The sequence below is a fragment of the Sinocyclocheilus anshuiensis genome, unplaced genomic scaffold, assembly GCF_001515605.1.
Source record: "Sinocyclocheilus anshuiensis isolate Anshui unplaced genomic scaffold, SAMN03320099.WGS_v1.1 scaffold44, whole genome shotgun sequence".
Taxonomy (NCBI): domain Eukaryota; kingdom Metazoa; phylum Chordata; class Actinopteri; order Cypriniformes; family Cyprinidae; genus Sinocyclocheilus; species Sinocyclocheilus anshuiensis.
In genome coordinates this window covers 640,066-655,799 of record NW_015555746.1, presented here as the reverse complement: position 1 = coordinate 655,799, position 15,734 = coordinate 640,066, and the positions used below count along the sequence as shown (strand labels likewise).

At 36.2% G+C, this 15,734-nt stretch overlaps 3 protein-coding genes across 4 annotated transcripts; 1 reads left to right on the top strand and 2 right to left on the bottom strand.

Moving 5' to 3' along the window:
• The first annotated feature begins 2,028 nt into the window (after positions 1–2,028).
• LOC107673582 (protransforming growth factor alpha-like) lies at positions 2,029–8,276 on the top strand. The gene is made up of 5 exons (XM_016467220.1): positions 2,029–2,109; positions 2,883–3,032; positions 3,411–3,520; positions 5,497–5,517; positions 5,666–8,276. Exons 2-5 carry the CDS (start codon positions 2,905–2,907, stop codon positions 5,671–5,673), a joined length of 267 nt encoding a protein of 88 aa, XP_016322706.1. The 5' UTR covers positions 2,029–2,109; positions 2,883–2,904; the 3' UTR covers positions 5,674–8,276.
• Positions 8,277–10,272: 1,996 nt separating this feature from the next.
• LOC107673581 (haloacid dehalogenase-like hydrolase domain-containing protein 3) lies at positions 10,273–11,591 on the bottom strand. Its single transcript, XM_016467219.1, has 2 exons — positions 11,175–11,591; positions 10,273–10,900 (listed from the first exon to the last, which is right to left on the bottom strand). Exons 1-2 carry the CDS (start codon positions 11,502–11,504, stop codon positions 10,505–10,507), a joined length of 726 nt encoding a protein of 241 aa, XP_016322705.1. The 5' UTR covers positions 11,505–11,591; the 3' UTR covers positions 10,273–10,504.
• Positions 11,592–12,586: 995 nt separating this feature from the next.
• Positions 12,587–15,045, bottom strand: LOC107673580 (probable tRNA pseudouridine synthase 2). Of its 2 annotated transcripts, XM_016467217.1 has the most exons (9): positions 14,976–15,045; positions 14,775–14,892; positions 14,487–14,621; positions 14,029–14,103; positions 13,879–13,940; positions 13,608–13,689; positions 13,440–13,512; positions 13,190–13,326; positions 12,587–13,098 (listed from the first exon to the last, which is right to left on the bottom strand). In XM_016467217.1, the coding sequence occupies exons 2-9, from the start codon at positions 14,890–14,892 to the stop codon at positions 12,704–12,706; spliced, it is 1,077 nt and encodes a 358-aa protein (XP_016322703.1). In that variant the 5' UTR covers positions 14,976–15,045; the 3' UTR covers positions 12,587–12,703. The 2 variants fall into 2 exon arrangements, with proteins under 2 accessions (XP_016322703.1, XP_016322704.1); XM_016467218.1 differs by having other exon boundaries at positions 14,775–15,026.
• Between the last annotated feature and the right edge of the window lie 689 nt (positions 15,046–15,734).

The following is a 15,734-nucleotide window of genomic DNA, read 5'->3' as shown; positions in this document are numbered from 1 at the left end:
AGTATTAATTGCTTTCAAAAAACATTACTGATCCCAAACATTTGAACAGTAAATAAATACGATTTTGTTCTTAAGAAAAATCACATGTAGAAATCTACAAAACTGTTTTCAAAAATGTAAGTTTTAAAATGAAATGATTTTTTAAAAACAATTCAGTCAAGTGTATCTAAACTTTAGCCTGGTAGCATATTTCATGTTATGTTGTGAGTATATGTTCCTTGTCTTAGTGGGCAGATTATGTGTAATCACTGGAGGAACTGAATATCCCCAGACATAATTACGCAACTAGAAATGGAATTGTTGGAATTTTGTCCATACAAATACCCTCAGTTATCTCTGCCAGTCTGCTCACAGTGATGCTTGTTGACAGAGTATTGCAAACCTTTAATTAGATTTGTCAACAGGATGTTGTTACATACTTTGTCAGCATCGTCAGGCATTTCTAATTGTTAGATAGAACTGTGGCTGTTTCTGTTGTGTCGCGGAGCCAATGATACGACCCAACACTATCAGCGACCAGCACAGATCAGCTCTAGGCGTGACGAAGCGGATATCGTCCTCTTTTGGAAGACCAAACAAAGTAGTTTCGCTTTCACAACGAAGCACACAGCGTCTTCACGACATGGCGGCAGCGGCAACAATACTACAGTGAGAATAAAAGTTACGCCTTCTTTCTTTGTGTGAACATTTGGGCGGCGTTATGCAAATCTTCCCACATAGTGAGGTAGATATGTGGGGGTGTGTTAGAACGAGCCGTTTTAGGTAGGCGTGGTTAACTCTTAACTTTTATAAAGAATATCTCTTTGGATTTGAGACTTTAGTCTTTGCAACTTTACAGATCTTCTTTATGCACCAAGAGCTTGTAACACTCCAAAGAGAAAGGAAAAATTGAAATCGCATCATATGACCCCTTTAATGCAAAATTATGATATTCACAGCTTTAAACTACTGGGCATAATCTGATTGGTTTATGTTGCATACACAGCCAATAAGCTTGCTGCTTTACATTTAAATAGCTGGTTAGCATCCACTAGAGCATTTCGCAGCATGCTTTTAAGCCTGGGACACACCAAGCCGACGGTTGGCCATCGGTGAGCGTCTGTCGGGCTAGTTTGTTTGTTGTGTTCCTCATGTCAGCAGCACTTTGCCCGATTCAACATGTTGGTGCGAATGAGAACTCTGATTTGATGCTCAGTTTAGCGAACGAGTCAGTGCCTGAGAATAAAGCAAAAGTGATGAAAATGAGTAAGTAAATGAAGGCGGCACAGACAGAAGGCCGTTCTAATGTTACTTGGTCTTTCCCAAGCATTCCAATATGTGAATATTTTCATAACAACATGACCCGCTTAAAATTAACAAAGTTATCAACGTAACTGATATTCAAAATGGTAAGCAAGCGCTGCTTTGTTTACGTTTCGTATATCTGCGTATATCTCGTATATCCTAGTTTTGGTTTCTCCTTTTGAATGGCGAACATATACTATTTATAGCTGCTGATATGGACAGTTTAGGCGACAACAGTCGGCTTGGTGTGTCCCGGAAGATTTGCTCTGAAACCCTCCACCTTCCCCAGCTCCACCTGTATAGATCTGCTACTGGTTATTAAAAATGCTGCTTATGCAGCAGCAGTATGTCTTAAATATTCACAGCACCGTATTGGCAGTAGCAAGTTCCTGTACTTACTTAGCAGCAGCAATAATCTACAACAACAGCAATAACCAACAGCAGCAGCAATTCAGCAGCGTAGCAGATCTGTTCTGCCAAGACCAAATACATTAACGTTGTCATATCCATCACCATGCTAAAATTTTCTGAGAGTTGTCATGATAGAACTGAAATAATGGGCAGTGGTATTATTATTGGTCATCAGGCATAACATTTGCAAATACATTTTTAAGTAATTCTTCCATAGATCTTTATATATATTTTATTAAACAAGCAATTGTTATTTATGTCCATATTAAACCCAGCTTCTGTTTATTCTGTTCTTGAAGAATTTATAGTAGCCGCTGTCCACTCTCACTTCGATGACTGCCCGGACTCCCACAGCCACTTCTGTTTTCATGGCACATGCCGCTTTCTCATACTGGAGGAAACACCTGCATGCGTGTAAGTTCGAAGATGGTCTTTTTTCAAACTGAATATAAATTTTTTTCCATGTGTTTTTCCTGCGTTATTTCCTGCCATATATTTTTAGTCGCTATAGGGTATAGAGACTGGATAAGTGCCGTTTTATTTAATGCTGTCTCTGTCAGCATTGCTATGGCAGTTTTTATATGAAATCAAATGCTTTGAATCTTGATCACTGAAGAAAAAGATTAAGATATAAAAAATTAAATATCCAGAAGATTCCAGAAATCCTAATTCTATGATTGTAGTTGATGTCAGATTTTAAAAACAAATTAATTTTGTATTTTTACATAATAATGAGATTAAACGGCTAAACGGTCTGACATGCATTTTGATTGCTGACTGACTTGGATAAATGACAGCGTTTTTGTTAAGCTGTCCTTGTCAAGACAAGCATGTTTTGTCCTAAATTGTGTTTCCGTGTATAAATGTGGCAGAATAGCAGTATTCAAATCTGTGTTGGTGCTTGTGTCTGAGTTGGTATGAGTCCTAATGTTGTCAGGGAATTTATTGTTTTCTCTGTATCCACATCCGTATGTCATAGTTCACCACAAAATGTCAAATGAATTATAGTCAATTTTAATTTGATTGATTTTATGAGCATGATACTGGCAGATTCCTCATTTTGGAATGAAATGCTTTTACCTAACATCTATTGAATACTCATGTTTTCCCATGCATATTTTCATATTTGGCTTTAGTTTTATAAAGCCCTCTTTTTCAATTATAATAAGTCAGTCTTGTTTGTGTAGATGTCATCCTGGCTTTGTAGGTATGCGATGCGAACATGCAGATCTCTTGGCTGTGGTGGCGTCTAACCACAGGCAGCAGACCGTGGCCACCATGCTGGTGTTGTGTGTAGTGGGCAGTGTTCTACTCATGCTGCTCTGCACTTTACTAAAGTGAGTATTATTCATTTAGCACGCATTTAAATGTACTCATTTACCTGTATATCTGTAACTTTAAAATGTAATTTATTACTGTGACGGCAAAGATGTCATTACTCCAGTCTTCAGTGTCACATGATCCTTCACAAATCATTCTAATATGCTAACTTAATGCTCAAGAAACATTTCTTATTATTATCAATGTTGAAAACAGTTAATAACAAGTGCTCAATTTTTGAAATCTGATTATGTATACTAGCATATATCGTAATTTCCTAAGAGCAGGTTATTTGTTTGGTTTGATATCTGTCTTTGTTGAATTAACTGTGCAATACAGTTTTTTTGTGGAAGGAGAAAGAGGTCATTTGTAGAGTTCACACATTGTCTCTGTAGTTGTTGGTGGAGACGGGGTGGTTGTGGGCGAGGTAACACCATTTCGTGTTGGTCGGAGAAGCCTAGGAGTATTTTGACGGGTGGGACATCCTGCTGTCACTCAGAAACAGGTATTCTGGTGCTACATTTCCATTTTTACACAGCTTTTTGCTGAGCTGTAGTGTCATGTGTTAAGTGTCATGCGGTGTCTAATTATGATCAGCAACAGGGGGTGTTTGCATACTGAGACCAGCATATGCGTGAGGCCTTTAACTTTTAATGGCCTATGATTTGTCTTTGCTCAAGGGTTTAAGCTGTTAGTTTAGCCATCTGTTGTCACTGTCCTAAGACTGTCAATGATCATGAGACTAATAGTTGGTCATAGTGAAACATAGGCTAATAAACTTTTATTTGAAATTTGTAGGGCATAAAATGTGTCAGTGCTTTTAATTGGTTCTTTTGTCTAACTCATAGTTAAGTTAAAAAGATTGAAAACTGTTCTTCTACCCTTTTTTCTTTGAATTTTGAAAGATGTAGATAAACGCTGCCAGTTTGGACACACCTATTTATTATTTACGGTTTTATTTTTTTGTAAGAAGTCTCTTATGCTAAACATGCCATGTTTATTTAATCAAAATACAGTAAAAACAGCACTGTTGTTAAATATTATTACCATTTAAAATAAGTTTTGTATTTTATATATTTCAAAATGTAATTTATTTCTGCGATGCAAAGCTGAATTTTTCAGTCCAGTCAGTTTTCAGTGTCACATGATCCTTTAGAAATCATTCTGATATGCTGATTTAGTTCTGAAGAAACATTTCTTCTAATTATTATTATCATGAATATATATTTTTATAGATATAGTTTTTTTTGGAAACCATTATACTTTTTTGTTAGGATTCTTTGATGAATAGAAAGTTCAAAAGAACAGCATTTATTGCAAATGGAAATCTTTTGTAACAATTTAAAAGTCTTTCCCGTCTACTGTCCTTGCAGAATAATAGTATTAATTGCTTTCAAAAAACATTACTGATCCCAAACATTTGAACAGTAAATAAATACGATTTTGTTCTTAAGAAAAATCACATGTAGAAATCTACAAAACTGTTTTCAAAAATGTAAGTTTTAAAATGAAATGATTTTTTAAAAACAATTCAGTCAAGTGTATCTAAACTTTAGCCTGGTAGCATATTTCATGTTATGTTGTGAGCATATGTTCCTTGTCTTAGTGGGCAGATTATGTGTAATCACTGGAGGAACTGAATATCCCCAGACATAATTACGCAACTAGAAATGGAATTGTTGGAATTTTGTCCATACAAATACCCTCAGTTATCTCTGCCAGTCTGCTCACAGTGATGCTTGTTGACAGAGTATTGCAAACCTTTAATTAGATTTGTCAACAGGATGTTGTTACATACTTCGTCAGGCATGTCAGGCATTTCTAATTGTTAGATAGAACTGTGGCTGTTTCTGTTGTGTCGCGGAGCCAATCTTCAATGCCCTTTTTCTCTTACCAAAGTTGGTAGTTCCGGTTTTTTATTGGTTATGCCTGTCTGGTTTGCCACAATTTATTACTAGCACACCTGGTCCATCTTTTAATGGTGGAATTTGGCCAAATCAGCCATTTTTTAAAAACTTTCATTTTGCCGCTTCCCATTGGTTGGCAGTGGTCCCATGAGACATACATCAAATCTGTTTACTCGTTACTGTCAACCTCTTGGAAATCACCCAAAGTTCATTGGGTTATTCAAGTTCACTGGTACAATCCAATGTAAACCACTGACACTGCCCAATGGAAGGGCCCTCATACATACAATCCTCATTAAGACATCCAGTATTGAGAATAACTAAACATATTGATTAGTATATTGATTACTTTCATGATTATACATAATATTTTGAGTAAGATAATACCATATTGAGTAAATAACATAAAAGGTAATAGAAATACACAATATTTCCACAGTAACATATCAATACATTATGTCATTATGACAGTCATCAGTTTGAAGTAAAACACTGTGTCATGTTTGTCTTACATATGTGTATGTTTTGTCAATTTTCTCTTCACTTCCATCTTCTTGTCTTCTCGTCTCATCAGAAAATGTTCCTTATGCACAAGGTATTAATTTCTAAAGTGTTTTGGAGTAGATTGATCAAACCCCTCTGCTTTCCCTATTCCTAGAATCTTATTATGTGAACAAAAAGGTTTCTACATTGCTTGCAATGATTTAATGCCTTTATTTTTCATTTGTGTTTTTCTCATGCAGTGGTTTGACGAGCGTTTTCTGGAGCTCACGCAGGTGCTCTCTTAAAATTGAGACCACAAAATCTTCCATCTTACTCCTGGACTTCGCTATGACTGCGTTTCTCAGACTGGCACAGCTGGTAAGCGCAGCACATATTGAGAGCATTTCGATGTGGGCAGTGGGAGAACTCAATCAAACATGGAACTTGACATTCAGACAGACTGTGTCATTCCGAAAAGGATATTTTTGGAACAACAACAGCAATAACAAGAGTTAAAGATGGAACTCAAAAACTGAGAAACTCTGAAAGAAGAACTCAGAACAAGCTACATGGAACTCAACTACAGGATCCAGTGATGTAGAGACAGCGCCATTTGGAATAAGGTACAGATCGATGGGCAAACAAACTGATCTGAAAGTGAAAACTATGAGAGAGGTTTTAGAGAAATCATTCTTACTAACAGAGCTTATCTTAAAGCTATAAATATCGTTATAGATGTATAAGACAACACTCTCCCAGTTTTTGTCTTTTAAAATACTGTTATTATAAGAAAAACACTAATAATATGCCATTGATGGGATGTGAAACTCACTAAAAAGTAGTTTAATATATACTTTTTAACAAGGATATAATATCACATTATTTGCTGTATCACGTTAATGGATAAAAAATGGGAGATAACATTAAAGTCAGTCAGGTAGCATAGTAATATTAAAACTACAACAGACTCTTTTGCCAATTTATTTTAGCTTGATCTCCTTATAATGTTGATAAAAAAAAAATCGTAAACAACTTTTCATAGATTAACAGCAAACATAAGACACTATAGCTGGCTCTGAGGGACAAATAATATATTTTACACAACACTTTAAATTTTTTATGTTTTTAAAAAAAAATATTGGAAATCTATGGTGAAAAAATTCACAATTTTGACATGTAACTTGAAGTTATGCATAGATTCACAAATCCAACACGATATTTTCTTCATGCACAAAAAGTGCTTGTTCCTATAATGTGCTATCAAAGATTTGTCAACATCAGTAGGGTAAATGGTTTGTAAACGGAGCCTCAGTATGTTCACTGTTTTTAGTCAAGGTATGACGTCACATAACATCTGCATGTTCACATATGGTATGATTGGATGCATGTATGTCGGATCACATAATTACACATTTCACTGTGCACTTGTGTGATGTACATTTCAAACACATTGTGAATACAGTCACCTTTAGATCTACACTTTTGTTTTCCATGATGGATGTTTGTGGAATAACTCACTTGAGGAATAAAACACTTCACTGTATCCTAAAGTGCACCATTATCATGTTTATTGGGGCATGCATATGCATACAGAGGCTCAAATCATTATTGATATTATTCAATTTGATGCACACTGTCCTTATTAACTTATGCTTATATTAGATATATGGAAACTTTTACACTGAAATATTTTAATCCATGTTTATTTTGTTCTCATTGTCTTATCTGTCCCCAAACTTTTGCCAATCTCATGTTATAAAACAAATGTTGATTGACCCGGTCAGAGGGTTTATATACATCTTTATTTTGGAATGTCAAAATGTGGTGCTGGTACAAATATAAAATATGCAATTGTATGTTTTATTCAATCAAAACCCTTCTCGGAAGCTGGCAAATGACTGATCTAGTACAAAAAAGAAAAGAAAAAGAAAATGATTTGGTGGGCTTAGATTTGGCCGTGTTCAGTTATGAGATCGTGGAGGCATTTACTGAAGTCTGATCACTGTGTGAAGATTCATGAAATATTTGATATAATGATCCCAAAAGTCATCCAAGTGATAAATTAAACACTTAGGCTGTTAGCATGGGCAACATTTGAGTTATTGTCTATGTGAATGATTTTGATCAGCCTGAAAGAACAGATTCAGGATGATTGATCTATGTTTATTTATTGATCTATGTGACTGATCCTGATATGTAACTTAATTATAAACATTTATTATATAAACAAACAAATGTGATTGATTGTATAAGGACTGCGTATAAAATTCACGAAAAATTAGTGAATGAGTGCAATGACAGAAAAGAAAATGTATGTAATTGAGTGTTAAACCTCAGATATATCAAATGAAATGTTTTTTTTTTTGTAACGTAAGCATTGGAAATTTCGGACTGAACAGTTTTGTAACATGCAGTCGTTGCATAATTTCCAGATGTGGAATTGCAGTCATCCGTTATGATGATGTCACACTCATAGACTAACAGATGAATTGGCCTTAGACTAGAGATGATGCTCAGTGTCGCATCTCTTGCTTTGTTCCAACTGAATCCTGTTTAAACCAGGTTAACTGCTTATTGACTGACATTTATGTATGATATACTGTACACACCATCCGTCGTTCTCTTTAAAATACTGTCTTGTTTCATGTTGGCAAAAATGCTTTGTGTAAATAATGTGTGGGAATATTATTTTGGTTGTTCTGTATATGGAGAATGAGGTGTTTTCTTGACTATCACTGATCATCTGTCAAGCATGAAGGCAAGAGTTAGATGATTCCAATAAGACTGTCACATGCTTGGCTGTATGACATTTTGTTGAGTGTTTTGACCTCTTTTGTCTAATTTTGCATATTTTTCCAAATATCACAATGTGTGGCAAATTTTGGACTGGACCTGATTCTTTCTTATCGTAATTTCTCGTTTCATCAAACTTTTTATGAAGCACACTTCCTCCTTGCTAAGTTATAAACCGCTATGTCCAGATGTATCCTCCATCATCTGAATACTTTAAAGGGTCAAACAAAGAGCCAGAGTGCTCTTTTTGCTGCGGGTAAAGCTCGGCTCCTTTATTTACTTATTTGCAAATTTATTTATTTGTTTGTTTGGCTAGACCTTTTGTAAGATGAGGGGAAGGTCCCTAGAGATCATGGCTGAGAGCAGTTAAGCTTGCGCATGAGTGACCACATGATGCAAAGTGCCTGTGTGTTGGACATTGCGTGAGTATTTTTATTTATTTTTTGCTTGTAATTTACTTTCTGTGCTCATACCCTATTTTGGCTTCAATTCTCTCCACATATTTTATTCTATTTTATTTATTTATAAAGCAAGTAGTTTTTCCCTCAAGTGAAGTGCCCCAGGAAGGAACCCTTACTTGCTAAATAGATGCCAGTAAAGAGCCTTTAACATCCATGGAACTTTTCCACAGCACAAAAGGTTCCTTATGGTGGAAGAAAGTTCTTTAGATTAAAATAAAATAAAATAAAATTGTTCTTTAGTGGAACTGTTCACTGAAAGGTTCTGTGGGGAACCCAAAACAGTGGTTCTGTTCTCTTCTTTTGGAGCCTTTATTTTTGTCTTTCTTCCATCTGTATTTCGCATATTTCATCTTAACTGCTCTTAACCTCGATCTCCTCTCCCTTTCTTCTTCTACCACGATCCTCTGTTGATGGGTTTCCCAATCCCATTAAGGTTTTCAGTTGGATTGCAGCACAGCCCGTCAGAGCCGACTGGCTGAGCCTCTAAAGCCAGCTTTGTTTTAAGCGCTCTGCTGAGGGAACTCCAGCAATATACACAACACGCTTACGGAGCAGCGAGATAGAAACACAAAAGAGGATGTATTCCAGTTGTCGAGTATGTGAACATCGCCTGAGGAAGCACTCAGAGAACAGCGACTATTCACCGTCTGTGTCCTGCTGGTGTTTGCCCTCATTTCATAATCTTCTCATCGTATGCAAATTCCACAATAATTGAAGAGCATAATCATTTTCATATTAAATTTTTTTCCCATTCTCACTTTTGCCCCAGTTTGTCAGTCTTTTAATGTCGAACCATAGCTGGCATCTGCTGGAGCAGATGGGGAGGTATAAGAGTATTAGGGTTAAGTGATCTCCCTCTCCACCATCCATCCACAGCAGCCTCGGCGCTGAAACAATGATATCAGCACTCTACAGAAACTACCCCTATTGTCTTTAATGTTATTGTATGAACTATTTCGCTGAAGAATTTATATTCTGATTCGGCCAACGATGTAAAAAAAAAAAAAAACCCCAAACAATTAGATTATATAAATAATTTTGTTTGCTTTTCAGCTGATTTTATCGGACCATGAAAATTCATAAAGTTCAACTGTCACACCAACTTAAAGTAATAATGTCCCTCATTCAGTCCACTACAAGACATTTGATACAGCGCCATCTGCTGAGTTTATAGAAAACATTAGTTTCAAACATAAGTTTTTTATGCGTTTTTGTCTTTAACTATAGATTAATTTATTTAATAATCTATATACACATCCTAATCAATTTATTATCTGTCAATTGATCAGTTAACAATTGATCATTAATTTCTGCATATATATATATATATATATATATATATGAAGAGTTCATTTGCAAGAACATCCATTTTTAAGAATTTTCAAAAATCATGTTTTGTCTTGAAAATGTAAAAAAGCTGAGTTATCTGTTTTTGCAAATAAACTCTTCATAGAGAGAGAGAGAGAGAGAGAGAGAGAGAGAGACTGAGACTATCAGTCAAAGCTTTATATTTCGGGACTTATATCTGACCAGTATTTTACCAGATGCTATATCTACAAATGAGTGGATAACAATCAGACAATTTTCACAAACAATATATAATTTATTGGCAGATTAACAATAAAATATAATGTATTGGCAGTATATTACAATTTCATGAAATCTAAACTTCTAAAAGAACATGATTTTTTGTTTTCCAGTCCCACATTTTGATATTTCGGCTTACATCTTGTTTCATCATATGAAACGTGCATCTGGAAAAAATATGGTCCATTTAAAAATTAGTTTAACCCTGCAGCAACATTACATAATCATCAGCTGCACTGGATATAATTTGTGCACTCTTCAGTCTGCATCCTGTTTTAATCGAGCTGGTAGTTCATCTAGGCTGTGTAATCTATGCTGTGGAGGAACATCAAGGTGCCCATGACAGACTTGTCTGTCAAGCAGGTAACCTCGAATACCCAATGAGCGTGAGGTCAGGTAGTCGTTCACATAATGGTCCCCAACATGAACTACACTGGAGGCTGGAACACCACACCGTACCAGTGCCTGGGTAAAAATGGCAGGGTCTGGTTTAGCAACCCCAGCTTCTTCTGAGGTCAGGAGAAATGAGAAGTGAGTGAGAAGTCCACATCCCCTCAGGATCCCTTTCAAACGCTTGTCGAAGTTGGAAACAACACCTTGCTTGAGTCCCAAAGCGGTGCAGAACTTGAGGGTGCTATTAGAATCAGGAAACACCTGATGGTGACAATTTGAGATTATAAAACTCCACCTTCCTCATTTTAAAGTCATTGTAGCATACTTCAACATAACAGTATGTACTTGCCTACATTTAAGCTATTTCAATAAGTAATTTTTGAGGACAATAATTGGCAATTGAGATGTGTATTGAACGAGCGCCCCCTACAGGATATTCTGGAATTAGTAATAAAACCGCTTAAAATACTGAGTTTGAAAGAAAAAATAACTATTTTAAAGGCTAAAAATATCTGAGAAGTCAAATACCCCTTACCTCCCAGTTTTCTGGTCCACAAAAGTTGTGATAAAGGTTGTTGGCTAGTCTATCCAGCAAAGCAGGGTCATCTACCGCACACCGGGCAAAAGTGTCCCTCACTAGTCCAGTCCACCAAACCTGGCTGTTCATGCCCTGAGCTCTGCCATAGTTGGGAAATAGGCGTGATTGCTGCCGGTAAGCCTGTCTGAAAGCAGTTTCTAGCTGCGCAGCTGGCAGCTCGAGTCCTGCTCGCTCTGCTTCGCTGCAGTACTTCTCTCCAACCGAGCGCCGGACCTTTAACAGAGTGTCCTTCACATCCCATAACACCCAACGCACTGGCCCTCGCATCACCGACACGGCTGGAAACCGACACGTCTTATGCTCTGATAATAGGAATGACACACATAACCCACAGAAGGTAACGTAGGGTTGGAAAGCAAGGTGATAGAAGGAAAATAGAGTGGTTACTAGAAGATTACTAGAAGTTGTTTTCCCCTAGGGGGCGCCTGGCGGCTCAAAAAGCCGAATCCCACATTGAAACGCATTTAAATCTCGGTGCTTTTTTTTTGTGCCGCTGGGGATATTTGAACCCTAAAAACAGTATCCTATTAAAAAAAATATATATTTTAAAGATTTGATTGCAAATTTTCACCAGCAATCTCAAATGAACTACAGAAATGCCTCATCCAGAATAAACAATAACAACAAAAAGCAACCAGTATCACACGAGTATGTGCTACTTCTGCAGCGGTCTGAACAATTATTTACAGCCGAGAATAGAAATTTAGAAACTTTAAAAACGGTTAAATTTAAAATATTTGGTTTTAACTAATCATGCCTGACTACTTAAGAGATCATTTCTGGGCTACCAAGTCCCGTCGTTTTGACAACCCTACTCGGTTCATGCGAATAGCCTTTCTCTACCCACTATTTCTATTATACAGTGAACGAGTTCTTCATTACAAATGTCCGTACAGGATTGGATCAAGCGAACAAGGGTTCCACTTTTGAAATAAGTTCGACTATAGTTAGGAAACGCGTTCTATATCTTTACAGCCGATACTTAGACATTACATTTTCGTCAATACGTTTGTCTTCGGTCCTTGTACAACAGATGATTTCCTGAAAGCAGGAAATATCATATCATCACACAGGTTTCACTGTATTAGTGAGCACATAGACTCCCATGGTTAATAATATTTTCTATGGCCTAGCCCTACTCATGACATAACCTTCACAGAAAACTGTGCAGGACACTATATTTAAACCGAAACACGATTCGACTGATTTATAAGACTTTAGGACATGTAAAAGTCATAATATTTCACTATTTAAGTGAGGACATTTGGCCCTCACAAGTATAGCTAAACAAGTACACACACAACCTAAATATTATCAATGATGACACTGAGAACATAACTAAAATACAGTTTTAATGATGCACAATGATGATCGTATAACAAATTCATAAATTATAGTGAACAGATAAATACGTCTCAGAACTCAGAAATCAAATAATCCTAATTGAGGCAGATGATTCGTTTAACTTAATGTTTTGTTCTCCCCTCACTCAGTGTTACAGGTGTCTCTCTGTCCACAACTGTATCAGAAGTAGAGCTTGAGAGTTCAACATGCTCTTGATTTATTTGCTCAGTTTGACTTCTGGTTTGCTCTTGGACCTGTGCGCTTGAGTTCAATTGACCAGCAGTCTGCTTGTACATTCCTGACTTTCTGATTTTGCGAGTAACCTTGCTAAAGTGAGCAATAGCTTGTATAATGCTGCTAGCAGTCCAGTGTTGTCGGGTGAGTGCGTTCTCTACTTTGAAGGGACCGTCTCGTGTACGACGCACTCCAGAACAGACAGCAGACGTCCGCAGCTCTAGTCCAACCTCGTGAATCAATTTACGCAGATATTTCTGAGTCTCATTCACACACTGGACCTCTGATTTGAAATGAGAAAAATAAATGTTAAAGGACACATGTTAAACATAAACTTATGTATAAGTACATAATATAGAATTCAGAGTACTAACCCAATGTGAAATGTGGTGGATTGAAATGTATGCATCGCAGACCAGTCAGAATCGGTGGGCTTTTACCATGAGGATACAATAAACCCCTCACTGCAAGCTCATAAGCCTCCTGAGTGTGCAGATCCACCTGAGAATACCTGCACAGACATAATAACATACTCAGAGACATGCTATGCATTAAAATATTTACACATAGTCAGACAGTATGAAATGTAATATTATGTTGAATAATATTCTTATAGCGACTCACATAATTAAGGCTTTCTGGTTGGCTCCCTGTATCATGGCAAGAACTCTCTCGAGCTTATCCAGGGTAACATGGTCTAGAAAATAAAGACACTAAGTTTACTACAAATTCTTAGTCTGTATACTATACATAACAAATATGATAGTTATGATATTGTAATGCACACATTACCGTATGTGGTTTTTTCAATGACTCGGCCTGTGTGAGTGAAATTATCAGTGGCTTTTCCAAACTCCCCTTCAAGTGTGTAGTCCTTCATATATAAAACAAACACAACAGTCTGCATAAAATTGTCTACTAGACATCTGCTAAAAGTCCTGATTTGATCATCCCTTAGTATGAATTCATAATCAATCAGCGGAAAAAATACAGGCAGAATAAAAAATAAAATGGCAGTTAAATGTGAGATTAATTATTACGCAATATAAAATATAACCTTTACCCGAGTTACATGTGAGTTGCACAGATGCTCCAGCACTCCATTTCCTTTCCCAACGCCTAAAACTGAGGTAGAGATATGAGAGAATTGAGCACAGAGTGCATTCCACAATTAAATCACTTGAAAACTTAAGAGTTAAACATTTTTGGTCACCTAACACCCCAGAGGAAAAAGCATCCAATCGATGGCCAACTCCAACGTGAACCTTATGAAACTGTGGCCCTGTCACTACAGAGGAAAAGCAAGTTATCATTTTAAAGGTAACAATGCATGACTGATTTACAGTTATGCATCAATCATATATTATATATATATATATATATACATACATATAGTAGTTATGTAAGTATAACTAAGATTATTTGCATTACTTTCATGACAAATATGCATGCCCCCAATTCTCAGCACTGCAATGAAAATCTTAAATAGTAAAATATACATTACGGTAGTATTTGTTGCACTACCTTTAATGTATGCTAATTTAATAAACAAACAAAACTATAATTAATTCATTCTTGATTATTATGAAAAGAATGTCATAATGCAAAACTATTAATGGTTCTAAAGTGTTTATGTGACCTGGACATATTTTTGAAGGTTTAGCCACTAACCTAGAGGATGGTCTGCCAGTGTGGGGACCATAGAGGGTGATAATACGACATCTGTGGAGCTGCTGTTTTCTCCACCGGACAGAAGCTGGAACTGCACTGCAAGCTGAGGAGCTGGTGGAGGACAGGAGTTCAGCGCTTCAGAGGAGGATGACAGGGAATGCATTGACGGAAGAGAAGAAAGTTAGTTTTCAGTTGCACTAATAATCATGTAATTAAATTAACTAATAATTTATCACAAAGGTAGTCGTTATCTATAAGCATTTACTTCACAAGTGACACAGACACTACCTTTTAATAAATTGGACTCTGTGCTGTCACGAACATGTTTCCAGTGAACTCCCTGCGGTTTGTACACAGCAAACAGACCATCCATTTTACGGAAAAGACGTACAGCCTGAGAGGTCATCTTCGCCCAGAAACAAATGTTACAAGCGTCAATATAATCTTAGGTAAATAAACAAGGAAGCAAAAATGCACATGCTGCTGTACCGAAATTCTGGCGTGACCTTCTTCTTCTACTGGAGTGGCGTTACAGTATTACAGTCGCATCAGCGCCCTCTACTGGACGAGATACTTCAGTACCATGCCAGATAAATGCTAGCATGTTTTTTTTTTTTTTTAAGAATTTACCGCAAACCTAATTACTACTAGTACTATGCATCATAATGTTGTCTCCCCATTATAAATGTCTTAATAAACGGGAAAGTGTCACAAGATCTAAAATTGGAATCAAATTAGAATATTTTTGTGGGTTGTAGCCTACCTAGCCTCCAAACTCCAGCATAGCTACAAACATGAAGCAACTGCCATTTTGGTGGGAAAAACAACATTAGAGTGATTTAGCAATGATATTAATGATGTGACATTTTATAGACATCCCAAATGTTTTAGAAAATTACAGATATTATCATTAGGCTAAATCAACATTTCAAAAGATGGTTAGAAATATCTTAACTTGCCTAACTTGCACCAACTTTGTTTATTTATTTATTTACTAACTATGAAATCTTGTTAGAAATTTAATTATAAAATGTGTTTTTCCAGCAGTGGTTTTGCATGTTGTTTTCAAAAACCTATAATTCAAAATCCTTTTGAATTAGAATATTTTAGTAAATTCTATCAAGAGTCAAATGCTATGAAATTCAGTACTATTATATTTCCTGGATGTTTTTTTTTTAATTAAGTAAAATAGGCTAAACATTTTTTTGAATTGTTTGTTTTTTATTTGTAAGTTTTAGAGTGAAATGT

Coding starts and splice junctions, on each gene's coding strand:
- LOC107673582 (XM_016467220.1), top strand. CDS start 2,905: ATGCGATGCGAACATGCAGATCTCTTGGCTGTGGTGGCGTCTAACCAC. Junction 3,033..3,410: donor CTGCTCTGCACTTTACTAAA/GTGAGTATTATT, acceptor TTGTCTCTGTAG/TTGTTGGTGGAGACGGGGTG. Junction 3,521..5,496: donor CTGCTGTCACTCAGAAACAG/GTATTCTGGTGC, acceptor TCGTCTCATCAG/AAAATGTTCCTTATGCACAA.
- LOC107673580 (XM_016467217.1), bottom strand. CDS start 14,892: ATGACCTCTCAGGCTGTACGTCTTTTCCGTAAAATGGATGGTCTGTTT. Junction 13,513..13,607: donor CATTGAAAAAACCACATACG/GTAATGTGTGCA, acceptor TTTATTTTCTAG/ACCATGTTACCCTGGATAAG. Junction 13,327..13,439: donor AACCAGAAAGCCTTAATTAT/GTGAGTCGCTAT, acceptor ATGTCTGTGCAG/GTATTCTCAGGTGGATCTGC.
- LOC107673581 (XM_016467219.1), bottom strand. CDS start 11,504: ATGCGAGGGCCAGTGCGTTGGGTGTTATGGGATGTGAAGGACACTCTG. Junction 10,901..11,174: donor GTGGACCAGAAAACTGGGAG/GTAAGGGGTATT, acceptor TGTCACCATCAG/GTGTTTCCTGATTCTAATAG.